This window comes from Arachis ipaensis, chromosome B09 (genome assembly GCF_000816755.2).
Source record: "Arachis ipaensis cultivar K30076 chromosome B09, Araip1.1, whole genome shotgun sequence".
NCBI classification, from domain to species: Eukaryota; Viridiplantae; Streptophyta; class Magnoliopsida; order Fabales; family Fabaceae; genus Arachis; species Arachis ipaensis.
This window is the reverse complement of record NC_029793.2, coordinates 75,900,429-75,915,269: the sequence shown is the minus strand read 5'-3', so window position 1 is coordinate 75,915,269 and position 14,841 is coordinate 75,900,429. Positions and strand designations below refer to the sequence as shown.

The 14,841-nt window shown below is 36.4% G+C and overlaps 1 protein-coding gene across 1 annotated transcript; it reads left to right on the top strand.

Annotated features, from left to right (window-relative positions):
• Positions 11,578-12,774, top strand: LOC107615611. Its single transcript, XM_016317662.1, has 2 exons — positions 11,578-12,231; positions 12,331-12,774. The coding sequence occupies exons 1-2, from the start codon at positions 11,578-11,580 to the stop codon at positions 12,772-12,774; spliced, it is 1,098 nt and encodes a 365-aa protein (XP_016173148.1).

Here is a 14,841-nt window from a genome sequence, read left to right as displayed (position 1 = left end):
CTTTTTTCTGTGTAGGTTCTTGTAAAGACATGTTCTTTATGAATTGTTGAGTTTTATGTATTTTTTATTGTGGTGTTTGTTCCATCTTTGCAAGTATGTTCTTCCGAATATGTGTCTTGAATTTATATATTTTTTTTCTTCTTAATCTCTTGATGGTATGCGATCATCTAATGATATTAGTGTTGGCGAAGGTAGTTCCTATAATCAATGAATAATTTAAATTAGAAATAAAACTGATGTCTAAAATAACTGAAATAAGTGATTTTTTTTAGTATTACCTGTTTTGTTTGTTGTAATAAGTGTTGAGGTTCAGTGTTTTTTGTTGGAACAAATGTCTTGCTAAGAGTGTATTGTTTAGAACTTTTTTTAAGATTAAAATTATTTATATTGACTTTAAATATAAGTGAGGTTGTACAAATTTTTCAATTGGGGTGGTGTTTCAATGTCATTACTTTTCTGGAGTGCCATTAGATTTGAAACAGTTGTATTCAACAATTTTTTTTACTTCGTCATCAAATAGTACAAAAGTTGTTGTACTATTTTGATCTGAAACCTTTAATTGAATTTCAAACCTAAAATAAGTATTGAGTTAGTAACTAATAATTTGATAGATGAGATTATGAAAAATATATAGAGTTACTTTATTGTTGGATAATGTGGTGTTTGATTATATGTGTCACAAATATAGTTATCTCCTTTTTCATATACTTTCTTCTTACACTTTTCACATTCAACGTAATTATCTCCATTGTGTAAGTTTGAGGTTGTGTGTAGTTCGGAAATAAATTTTTTGTGCTAAATTTGATGTTATTTGAAAAAATAGTAATAAAAGACTTATATAAGTAGTTCAAATAGTATGGAATTTGAATATTTGTAACGTAAAATTTATTATGATTAATAATATTATTATGACATTTGCAATATAGATGTTTATTACATTGAATGAGTTATTTATAGAAATTAATAAATTAATTATTAGAATTATAAATTTATTGTATTGTTTACAATGATAAGATATAACAAATATAGAAATATGGATTTGATGTCTTTGTAAGTTACAAATTTAGTTAGATGCTATTAATTTTTAGTTATTGTCGTTGGTAATTATTGTATTGTTTTTTGTATATTTTTTTTTACTGTTTTAGAAATAATAGATGATTTGGCAAAAATTGAGTGGTTGATTCTAAAATTTTGCCAAATAAGCAATGTTGCTGACATGGCATTAGTAGGAGAAGAAAAATATCTTAAAAGTAATATGGGTAAACTTATGTATCTATTTTTATATATTAAAAATAGATTATTGTTTTACAATATGTATAGTATTTCATTTTTGTTTTTTAGTCCAAGTATTATATAGGAATTCTCTTTACTCGCATCCTTTAGAGGCTCACATTAATGTATCTCTAGAAAAGAAGCTGAGTGACAATGTCAATAGTGAAAACAGATGAGGCATAATGGTCCACCATGACTACAAGGTGTTTCTGTTTGGAAGACAACAAAAATACAAGAAACTAGCACACATGATTACAATCACTTAGTAATAGATAGGATTTTTTTTAAATAAATAAAGTTTATTTATCAAAGTATACCATTTGTAATTTTACCAAAATGCATTTTATCTCTTATCTTATTTACAGTGTAAACGAAATAAGAGTACACATACTTCGTTTACACTATAAATGAGATAAGGCACGAAACAATGTGGCTGTATCACGTTTGTACACGTGGTTTGTAATAGCTTTATCTTGTTTACAGTATAAACAAGATATGTGTACTCTTATTTCGTTTAAATTGTAAATGAGAAAAGAGCGGAGGAAGCCTATATATATGTATTTCATCCACAACACTTTTCTAGTCCTTATCGCATCCATTTCTTCAACTTTTTTTCCCCACTTTTATCTTTTTCTAATCAAATTTTCGAGTTACTATGAGGTTATGGCGCACGTCGATGCAAACGATGCGGACATCAACCCATTGAACGTGAGATGACATATCGCTGGAGCAGTCGACTTTGAGGTTGGTGTTGTTTTTTGTTTTATGTTTATGTTACATACATGTATAGTCATACTTAGGGTACTTTTATAGAAGTAGTATGCAGTATATGATACATGCTTCGGAGGACAATTGGGGCATTCTAAGGCAAAAGGGTAGAATGAAAATTTCATAAAATTTCACACTTCCAAAGAGCTCCATCACTAGAGCAAGTGGAAAGAAACTCAAGGAGAGCTTTGAAAACTTGGCAGCACTTATACATGAGGAGTTACATCAAGTTCTAACCAAGGGAGAAATGACAAGGCCCATTGGGCTAAGTTAGGACAGCAAGAAACCTAATAATGCTTTTCAAATTAAGTGGGAGGCATAATTTATTATTAATTTTCGAATTTTTAGGCCTTTGTTTTGCGGTTGGAGTTTGTTAGAAGATTTGATTTACTTCTGATTTGCTTAGTATTATTTTTAGGAAATTTAAATTTAAATCAAATATGATATAATCTAATAAGATTTGTTTTGATTTAAATTAGTTTTCTTATCTTTAGGAGATTTAAATTAAGTTATTTTATCTTATCTTTTAGTTAGTTTGTTAGGAGTCTATTTAAATACCTTTGGTGAGATAATTTAGATAACTTTTGATGATAAAATTTTTAGTCGCTTTATGCACGTTTTAATTGTGTGATTAAGTGAGGTGAGTGATTTGTTTCGCTTATTGCATGAAGAAGATTAATGGATCCAACGTAAGGTGAACTTGCATGGTGGTTTCTTCAACATCAGCCCTCTGATATAGGTTGTCAAAGACAAGTTCTTTGAAGATCTAGTAAGAAATTCCTTCCGGTAACCTAGGTTGCTAAGAACAGGTATTTTAGAGGTCTAGTAGAAAAATTCTTATCTATCTTTTATGTTTTCGCTGTTTCTTTAGGGGGTGTATTTCTTTATGCCAATAATCTTTTTTTTTTGTGTCATTCTTTTCTTATCCCCCTTCCAACCCTTCCACTGGGACTTTAATACTTTGTCTTTATTAAACTATCCAGGTTTAATTACTCTGTTGGTCCCTATAGTTTCACCAAATTTTTAATTAGGTCCCTATACTTTTTTTTCTTTCAATTGGATTCTTACACCGCTTTTAATTTTGTAATTACGTCATTTTCATGTTAAAAATGTTAAAATTAACATAATATTTTTACCAAAATACATGCGGTCAAAAATTTAATTAACTTTTTAATTATAAATACTTTCAATTTGCGAAGAAATATTCAGTTAACTCTAATATTTTTTACACTAGGAAGGACTTAATTACAAAATTAAAGCAGTGTAAGGACCTAATTGAGAGGAAAAAAAGTATAGGGACCTAATTAAAAATTTGGTGAAACTATAGAGACCAATAGAGTAATTAAACCAACTATCTAATCCCCCAATAACCTTCTTATTATCTTGTATCAGTAACAGGTTGTAGGTAAATTTTTATTTATCTGCACGTTCCAGGATTCTTGTTTAGTCTCTTACTTTAAAGTTAAAAAAAAAAAACAAAATCTATTATTTAAATTCTGTTACTGCAATTTCTATATATTAATGTCACTATGTCAGCATCTGGAAAAAAAATGCAAAAAAAAAGAAAAGAAATTTCAATTTGTTTTAAGCTTTTTTTACCTTTTCGAATTTTCTTTGGATTCCAATTAGGATTCAATGTTTTTAGTTTCTGTCATCTTAGTATCACTTATTGTTTTTCTTCCTTTGTCACATACTTTGGTTGTCTTCTTATCAAGTTGAACATCTCTATCATTCAGATTATCTTAGTTTTGGTGTCTCAATTCCTCATTTTCTGAAGTGCAACTTGTTAAAGCAATCCAAAAGTAGAAAAAGGCAAGAATGGTGAGCTCAATAGAGGATAAAAGCCACATATTGAGTGTAAACACGAGTGTCCTACTCCGAGTAATACATGTGAGAAGAGTGCTGTGAAGTCTTTTCTTTCATAGGTTCCTTAGTGATGACTGACGACGAAGCAACCCCAATCCACAACTGACGTTCCGTCTCAACACAATCACTCGCGTACTAAAAAGGATTGAACAATGTCTCGATGACTTGACTTCAAGACTTAGTTCTTTATCCCCTAGCCGACGAGCGCAGTCCCGAGAATCTATTCATAATCATTCTCCGCAGTCTGCGGAGGAGGCTACACCCAGTGGGAGGCATAATTTATTATAAATTTTTGAATTTTTTAGGCCTTTGTTTTAGTTTGTTTTGCGGTTGGAATTTGTTTGAAGATTTGATTTACTTCTGATTTGCTTAGTAGTATTTTTAGGAATTTAAATTTAAATCAAATCTGATCTAATCCAATAAAATCAGTTTTGATTTAAATTAGTTATTTTATCTTTAAGAGATTTAAATTAAGTTATCTTATCTTTTAGTTAGTTTGTTAGGGGCCTATTTAAACACTTTTGGTTAGATAGTTTAGATTAATTTTGATGAATAAAGTTTTAAGTTTTTTGATGCACGTTTTTATTGTGTGATTAAGTGAGGTGAGTGATTTGCTTCGCTTGTTGCATGAAGAATATTGAAGGATCCAACCTAAGGTGAACATGGGTGGTGGTTTCTTCAACTTCAGCCCTGTTAGGGAATCCCTTCCAGTGGCCTAGGTTGCTAAGAACAGGTATCTTAGAGGTCTAGTAGAAAAATCTTTATCTATCTTTTATTTTTCGCTGTGTCTTTAGGGTGTGTTTCTTTATGCCAATAATTTTTTTTTTGTGTCATTCTTTTCTTATCCCCCTTCCAACCCTTCCGTTGGGACTTTAATGCTTTGTCTTTATTAAACTCTCTAATCCCACAATAACCTTATCAGTATATGTTAGGCGAATGAATATATTGTTAGCAATGATTTTAACTGATAGGGTATGATTTTAGACATATTTGAGATGGATTTGTTTGTTAAATATTTAATTAGGTTTATTTTTCTTTAAATTAAGTTATTAAGTATATGTTTATTAACTTAGTTAATAATTATTTAACTAAATATTTTTTAGTTAACTTAATTAAGTAACAAGATGTTAATGTTTCTAGTTATTAAATATTTAAGTAAATGGTTTTTTTTAAATTTGTTATTAGATATTTACTTGTTAGATATTTAAGTAAATGTTTTTACTTAATGTACGTTATGAAGGAGATGAAAAATGAATGTTGTTATTAATTATTTAACTAAATATTTCTATTTAAATTACAATATATAGACGTTTATTAATTTAGTTATTTTATTATTTAAGTAAATATTTTTATTTAAATTAATTTAAAGGGTAAATATTTGTCGTTATTTGTTAAAATAGTTTCTTGTGAAATTCTTATAGCTTGATAAGCTTACACATTTTTTATTTTGATTTTTTTTATTATTTACCAGGGACCTTGCTACTTCTTTCTAGAAGAGTGAGTTACACATTCCCACCAACGCACGCCACTGTCTCCTACCTGAGGTAGGCTGCCTTCAGCGACGCGGTGCCAATTAGGGATTTCATGTTTGACAACTCCCTGATCATGGTATTTGTGGAGCGCTGGAGTCTTGAGAGCCATACTTTCCACCTGCCTTGGGGTGAGTACACTATCACCCTGCAGGACGTCACGTACCACCTCGGGTTATGTGTAAGAACCGAGCCTAATTAACCGCCTAATTAGATAATTAAATGGCCCAAAATAGAAACCAAAAATTTAGAACGAGAATTTGAGGATTTAAGTATGATTTTTGGACTCAGTAGATTTTTCTGAGTCAGAAAATGTATTTTCTGCGAAAAACTGAGAAAAACCGTAAACTGGCAGCCGAACCGGTTTAAGTCTGCCCGGTGCTATGTGAGAAAAATTTAAAACAGTCAAAAACCTTAGAAAAATATTAGAAATAGAAAACCGGGCGTTAATTTTAAAGGTTTGGCCCAAAGTTAGACCAAACGGAATAAAAACGCTAACGGGTTAGACTGGGCCCAAATTGAGCCCAAGCCCAACATATAAATAGGTTCATAAGTGAACTCATTCAGCACTACACTCACTTAAACACAACACACACAGCTGAAAGTAAAGACGGAGAAGGGAGAAGAAGAAGCACTATTCAGTTCTCACTTTAATCCGCGATATCTTGAGCTACGGTGCTCCGATTCGTGTGCCGTCAGCGGCTACGCGAAGCTCTTATCGAGCCCGTCACTTCTATCTAAGCTTTGTGGTAAGATTTTCGAATTTTCCTGCCCAGTTTGCGTGCCCTTGTGAAATTCGAATTTTTGGGTTTGGTTTTGAGTGAAATCTTGTGTTTTGGGTATTTAGGTACACTCTAGCACTTAATTGCTTGTGGTTTTGGCTTCCAAAACTATTGGGCAAGGTAAGAGCTCTTGAAACCCTTGTGAGATTATGATTAAATTGAGCCCTAGGTTGATTAGTGATGATTTGTGTGTATATAGCTTGATTATTGTGAGTTTGGAAGGCTTTGGAAGTTGTTGGTGCTTGTTGGAGTAGAATTGGAGGCTTGCTTGTTGTTGAAAGCTTATCTTGAGCTCAATTGGGTTTTTGGTGCATATTGAGGATCGGCCAAGGTATAGTTTCGATTTCCTCTATGTAGTATATAATATTCATGGACACTTAGGCTAGTGACCCATAGGATAGGTTGAATAAAAATGGTTGTTGAGTTGTTGAATGATGATGTATGATAATTTATGATGGGTTGATGAATTTGAGTAATTATGATGATTGATGATGATATGATGACGATGAATAGTTATGTGGATTGAAAAGTGAATGGTAATGATATATGTGATGTTGAGATTGATGAAATTGTAATGTGGTTGGAAAATGTGAATAAGGATTGATTATAATGTTATACATTTGATATTGAGATTGAGAATAATGAAATGTGAAGGAAAAATTAGTAAGAATGGTGCAATGTGTTATAAAGGGTAGATTTTGATGAAAAATGGAGTATGGAATGGTTTTAATTTGTTTTGGTTTGTTTGAGTTGTGAAAATTGGGAGATTGGTAATTAGTGAACTTTTGGTAAAAAATGAATTTTGGTGAACTTCGTCTGATCATTACTCATGCCTTTGTTTTCAAAATTTGTCGAAATTTTTTTAGCATTAAATTCCATTGAAAACTCTTCGAATTGATATAAAGTTTGCAAAATTTGGATTCTGTAAAGGGAGTTATGATCATTCAAGGTTTGGTGTCAAAAATCTGAAATTTTGCAAAGTTGCAGAATTTTGTGAATTCTGGTATGTGCGCACGCACAACCCTACAAAATTTTAAACTTGTGCGCACGCACAGTCTTGTGCGTACGCACACGTTGGGAAGGTCGGTCTGTTGAGGGCATTAGCATAACTTGTGCGAGCGAACAGAATTGTGAAATTTTGTACCTGTGCGTACGCACACCTCTATGCGTACGCACACTTTTTAAAACTTCTCCTGGGCGTGCGCGCGCACACCTCTGTGCGTACACACACGCCCTGTTTCTCAAATTTTAAATTTTGTTTTCAACTATTTCACCTTCCCAACAAGATTATAAGCTTCTATGACACCATTTTAAGTCTTTTGGATATAACTTTGGGTATGAGAACATGGGAAAGTACTTTAGAGATTTAGTTGATGTCATTTGAAAAATTAGAAAACGGAGGCTTAGGTTTTGGGTGTACTGAGGATGGTTTGACAGCATGTGAAGGTAGACTAGTATGTGAAATGAGAACTGATGAACTTTTGAGTTCGGAACAGAAATGTTGCATTGACAGTAGTTGAGATGAGTCGAGGACTCGGCATGGAAATGTTGATATGACAGTGGCTGAGATGAGTCGAGGACTCGAATATGAAATGATGAACCGTTGAGGTATTGAAAATGTTTTCTGAAACACCACTGAACTACTGTTTTATACTGAGAAATGATGAGACGCTATGCGCCCGGCAGGGACGGTGGTTAATCCCACTTATGTTGAGATGTGAGGTCTTTTGCAAGAGTATCCCGCTCGCATCCCTTCGGATCAATAGAGTGTGCAGGCACAAAATCCTGGACGGTGATCCGAGCACCATATCTCGGGGGTTCCCAATGATGATTCCGAAGGGAGACATCTCCATGGAGATGTGTCGGGTTGGCATTTGAACCGACAATGTGATATCACAGCCAGTTGGACAGGCATTCATCATATGCATTTTCTATCTGTTTGTATGCTTTATCTACTTGTAATGGTTTGCCTATTTGTATAACATGCCTAATTGCTTACTTGAATTACTTGTCTTATATGCTTCTACTTGTGTTTTACTTGCATTGTATATTATCTGTGTGTTCTACTGGGATTGAGGAGGTTCGGAAGGCAATGGTGATGGGATCGCATGGAGGATAGGTTGGTGAAGGCTGTGGGACAGCGGAGACTGATGGATTAGAGAATCCTTTAAGTTAGACTACCCATTTTAAACTGCTGAGGCTTTAAGTCGTTTTGAGGTCTAAATTATGCTTTATTGTTTTAGTATGCTTTAAGATAAATCTTGTGATGGATATGAAGTCCAGGATTGCCTCTGGCATCCTGGGTCTTATATCCTACATCACTGGGCACTGTTACCATACTGAGAACCTCCTGTTCTCATACCATATTTTTGTTTTGTTTTTCAAACGCAGGTCGCAACCCACCTCGGTGAGTTGCTTTGGATGGTGACAAAAGCGGAGGATCTGGATACTTTTGGAGTCTTTTGATTTATTTTGTATATATCTGTCACTTTTGTATCTTGCTTTTGCCTCGAGGCTCGTATTGAGAGGGAAAAACTATACAAGCTATTTTTAAACTGTCTGGTTTCTGTATGTCTGTATGTGGCTAGCTGGCTGAAACTCCGCGAGCTGTGGCTAGATTCTCATGATATTATACTATTATCTTTTGTTGTATTATATCTATATCTTGTGCTTTAAGTTAGAAGCTTCGTTAGTACGTTTTGCACTTTTCAAATCCTGTTTTTGACCCATATCCTTCATCGGGCTTCTAGATTATATTAATTCTTCTATATATATTATGTATGAGTTTTAGAACTGTCATAACCTTTGATTAACTTTTTCTTTACGACGCGATATAAGGCTTAGGCTAATTAGGGTGTTAAATTTAGTGGTATCAGAGTGGTTCGTCCTCGTGATTCTGAGGGATGGACCGATTGTGCTGCATTGCATACTCTGCGTGTCTTTTCTTTGATGCTATTAGGTTATCTACTTGATATTGCATAGAATGGTTGTTTGTGAGTGCCTGTTTGGGATAATTGAAGCACTAGGCTTTTGATATTGAGACTGATCACCTTTATATCGATTGTTTGGTGTAGACAGGAACCCTAATGGCCACCCGCGGATGAGGTCATACACGTTCTTGAGCCGAGAGTAGGAATGCCCAACCGGTGGATAACCATGCCGAATTCATAGTGGCAATGGCGAATCTTGCAAACACCATGGAAGCTAATGCTGCTGCAACTCTGCAAGCTGTGCAGAGATTAGGCGAACCGGCTGGGAATGGAAACGGGAATGGAGAAGGAAATACGAATGACAATGTTGAGGGAAACAGCGACAACATGGGAGGTGCTCCGATGACCTTGGCGACTTTTCTCAAGGTTCATCCGCCAAGCTTCAGAGGATCAACCAACCCTACAGAAGCAGACAACTGGTTCCAGGCCATGGAGCGTGCTTTACAGGCGCAGCATGTTCCAAACAACCAATATGTAGAATTTGTTGCTTATCAGCTTGCGGGAGAGGCCCAGCATTGGTGGCAAGCAGAGTGCCGCTTGTTACAGCTTCAGAATGCCGACGTTCCTTAGGATGTGTTCCAAACGGCCTTTGATAAACCACTATTTTATGGTTTATCTTGTGCTAAATTGAGTGGTTTTTATCAATCTTTTACACACTTATTCATATAATTTGCATGGTTTTACAAATCCTTCCCAATTTTGTTCTATAGTTGAAAACTTGCTTCCTAAGCCTTTAAATTGTGTATTTTTAATCCCTCTATATACCATTCGATGCCGTGATCTGTGTATTAAGTGTTTTCAGGCTATACAAGGCAGGAATGGCTTAGAGGATGGAGAGGAAGCTCGCAAAAATGGAAGGAACACAAGAAACGAAGGAGATGACCAGCGAGGATCGACGCGCACGCATGGCTCATGCGTGCGCGTGACTTGGAGTTTTTCACAGCGACGCGTACGCGTACCTGACGCGTATGCGTGACAACCGAAATTGCACAGCGATGCGTGCGCATAACTGACGCGTATGCGTGACATGCGAAGAGGACCATCGACGTGTACGCGTGACTGACGCGTACGCGTGACGTGCGCCACATGCAGAAATCGCAGAAGATGCTAAGGGCAATTTTGGGCTGGCTTTTGACCCAGTTCTCGGCCCAGAAACACAGACTAGAGCCAGGGGACAAGCAAAGACTCAAGACACATTCACTTTTACACAATTTTTAGTTTTTAGTTTTGGAATCTTAGAGAAAAAACACTTCTTCCTCTAGGGTTCTTCACCTTCATAGTTTTAGAGTTTTATGCTTTTGATTGGGATATTGAGAAGAGTTACTACCTCCGTTGAAGTTTCTATCATTCTAGTTTGTTTCCTTATTTCCTTATTCTTTTATCACCCATTTACCCTGTTCCGAATTACATATGAATATCTTTGATTTTGGAATTTATTAATGCGAGAATTATTTTTACATTTAATTTCATTATTGGCTTGAGTATCATCTTCCCTTGATTTATTATTTCAAAATTAGTTTTTATCAATTTAATTTTAGTTACCATGTCTCTTCTCTATTCCATTTACATGTCTGCAAAATTGGCATCCATGTCAATGGAGTAGGTTCTTAACTTGACTTTGGAGTTGATTAATAGGAGACCCTTGAGTTGGAATACTCAAGTGTTAATTTGCAATTGGAAGTTGTTGGTTAACTTTCTAGTCACTAATCCTTCCATAGGAGAGGATTAGGACTTGTGAATCAGAGTTGGCTCAATTACTTGACTTTTCTTTATCTGGTAATGGTTAACTAAGTAAAAATAATAACCTCTTACTATTACACTTGGGAAAAATTCAACAAGGATAGAACTTTCGATTAATCTTCTCCTGGTCAAGGCTTCTTTATTTCAATTACCCAAAATCTCTCGTTAATTTTCATTGCTTTAATTAATAATTATTTTATTTTCCCGTTCTCTAACTCTAAAATTTCTCAGAAAATTCCTGACCAATAAATTGCACTCTTTTGTCAACTCGTTGGGAGACGACCTGGGAATTCTACTCCCAGTAATTTATTCTTAATTTGTGTCAACTCTTTTTAAATTGATAAGCGGAATTTTTGTCGGTTAAGAACTGTACTTGCAATGCTATTTTCACTATAAATTCTTAATCAGCAATTTTCCGCCCGTCAGCCTTCTATAGGAAGTCTTTTCCTGAGTCTGCAAGGGAAGCAAAGGAGATGGAACTTATGCAGCTGAAGCAAGGTTCCTTGTGTGTGGCAGACTACACAGCAAATTTGAGGAGCTTTGTAGGTTTTCTCGGGTGTGTCAGGGTGCCCCGGAGACCTACGAGAGTTGGAAGTGTATCAAGTACCAGAGGGCTTAAAGGATAGCATTATGACTGCTGTGGCTCCTATGGAGATTCGTGTCTTCTCTGAGTTGGTGAACAAGGCGAGAGTGGTGGAAGAATATGCGAAAACGGTAGCTTCGTCCAAGGAAACTCACGAAGGAAGCTCTAGTTGGAGACGTGGCAAGTATTTTCATCCAAGGGGTCAGAGTTTCAAGAGAGGAGGATATGCGCCTCAAGGGCAAGGAGGCTTCAGAAAGAACACTCAAAATAAGTTTCAGTATGCCAAAGGGAGAGGAAATCAAAGTAAGATTTCTCTGGATTTGACTTGTGTGCGTTGTGGGCATTTTCATCCATATGACTCATGCAAGATTGGTTTAGGTGGTTGCTTCAACTATGGCTTGCCTAGTCACTTTGCGAGGGATTGCACTCGTGGGAAGAACCCAAATGCGGGTCAAAGTCAGCATCAGGGGCCAGTGTTTGCTGTGAACGCCAAGGATGCTTCTAAGGAGGATCCGTTGATGAGAGGTAACTGTTTAATTGGTGATAAAGTCTTGATTGCATTGTATGATACTGGAGCTTCGCATTCGTTTATTTTATTTGCTAAGGTTGAGGAACTAGGCTTGAAAGTGTCAGAGTCAGCATTGGATCTGCATGTACATACTCCGTATCAGACAGTTATGACTAAGTCAGGTTGTAGGCAAGTAGGTTTCAAGCTTGAGGGTAGAGTCTTTGTGCATGATTTGATCTGTTTACCAATGGTTGGGTTGGAGATAATTTTGAGATTTGATTGGTTGTTGAAGAACCGAGTTTTGTTTGATTACTTTGAGTGGTCAATTCGGTTTATCCCAGAAGGAGAAAGTAGAGCAGTGATAGCTGAGGGTTACTACCTGAACTCGGTAATGGTGCATTGTAGTGGGGAAAAGTGTCAGGGTTATATTCTGTTGGCTGCGAATACGTTAGGGGATAATCAGGAACTAGATCAAATTCTGGTAATTAGAGACTTTCTGGAGGTGTTCCCGGAAGATATTCCTGAATTTCCACCTCAAAAGGAAATTGAATTTGCGATTGAATTGGTGCTGGGAGCCGGACCAGTGTCGATTGCACCGTATAGGATGGCTTCGATAGAGCTGGCTGAATTAAAGACTCAGTTGGAAGAGCTTCTGAACAAGAGGTTCATTCGATCGAGTGTATCTCCGTGGGGAGCGCCAGTTTTATTGGGGAAGAAGAAGGATGGAGAAATGTGACTCTGTGTGGATTACTGACCGTTGAACAAAGTAACTGTGAAGAACAAGTACCCGCTGCCAAGGATAGATGACTTGATGGATCAACTGCAAGGAGCTGGAGTATTTTTTAATATTGATTTGAGATCCGGTTACCATCAGATAAGGGTGAAAGAGGATGATATCCCTAAGACTGCGTTTAGGACGCGCTATGGACACTACGAGTTTGCGGTGATGTCCTTTAGGTTAACGAATGCACCTGCTGTTTTCATGGATTACATGAACAGACTCTTTCGTCCCTTTTTGGACAAATTTGTGGTGGTTTTTATAGACGATATCTTAGTTTATTCTAAGACGGTGAAGGAGCATGAAGAACACTTGAGGATTGTGTTGCAAATCTTAAAGGAGCGGAAATTGTATGCTAAGTTGTCGAAGTGTGAGTTGTGGAAGGAGGAAGTAAAGTTCCTAGGTCATGTGGTAAGCAAAGGAGGGATAGCCATAGATCCTTCGAAAGTAGAGGTGGTGGTGCACGAAATTGTGATCTCAATGGCGCCAAAAACTTGGTACGCACAATCATAATCTCAATTCTTCTTTACAACTTCGCACAACTAACCAGTAAGTACACTAGGTCGTCCAAGTAATAAACCTTACGTGAGTAAGGGTCGATCCCACGGAGATTATCGGCTTGAAGCAAGCTATGGTCATCCTTGTAAATCTCAGTCAGGCAGATTTAAATGGTTATGAGGTTTTGATAATTAAAATATAAATAAAATAGAAAATAAGATAGAAATACTTATGTAATCATTGGTGAGATTTCAGATAAGCGTATGGAGATGCTTTGTTTCTTCTGAATCTCTGCTTTTCTACTGTCTTCATTCAATCATTCATACTCCTTTCCATGCAAGCTGTATGTTGGGGGTTCACCGTTGTCAATGGCTACCGTCCGTCCTCTTAGTGAAAATGGTCCAAATGCACTGTCACCGCACGGCTAATCATCTGTCGGTTCTCACTCATGTTGGAATAGGATCCATTGATCCTTTTGCGTCTGTCACTACGACCAACACTCGCGAGTTTGAAGCTCATCACAGTCATCCCATCCCAGATCCTACTCGGAATACCACAAACAAGGTTTAGACTTTCCGGATCTCAAGAATGCTACCAATTGATTCTAGCTTATACCACGAAGACTCCGATCTTTTGGAATGGAGGCTAAGAGATATGCATCCAAGCGCTTTTTAATGTAGAATGAAAGTGGTTGTCAAGCACGCGTTCATAGGTGAGAATGGTGATGAGTGTCACATAATCATCACATTCATCATGTTCTTGGGTGCGAATGAATATCTTAGAATAAGAATAAGCTTGAATTGAATGGAAAAATAATAGTACTTTGCATTAATTCATGAGGAACAGCAGAGCTCCACACCTTAATCTATGGGGTGTAGAAACTCCACCGTTGAAAATACATAAGTGATAATGGTGTTCATTGGCTTCGGCCCCAGAGGGGGAACCAGAATAACCAAGACCTAGGTCTATGGACTAAACATCCAAAGATGTGAAATAAATCACTAAAAGTAGTTTTTATACTAAACTAGTAGCTAAGGTTATAGAAAATAAGTAACTAAGTGCAGATAGTGCAGAAATCCACTTCCGGGGCCCACTTGCTGTGTGCTTGGGCTGAGCATTAAGCTTTACACGTGTAGAGGCTTCTCTTGGAGTTAAACGCCAGGTTGCAGCCTGTTTGTGGCGTTTAACTCTGGTTTGTAACCTGTTTCTGGGGTTTAACTTCAGAATAGGGCAGGAAATTGGCGTTTGAACGCCAGTTTGTGTCATCAAAACTCAAGCAAAGCATGGACTATTATATATTGCTGGAAATGCCTGGATGTCTACTTTCCAACGCAATTGAGAGAGAGCCAATTAGGTTTCTGTAGCTCTAGAAAATTCATTTCGAGTGAAGGGAGGTCAGAATCCAACAGCATCTGCAGTCCTTTTTTAGCCTCTGAATCAGATTTTTGCTCAGGTCCCTCAATTTCAGCCAGAAAATACTTGAAATCACAGAAAAACACACAAACTCATGGTAAAGTCCAGAAATGT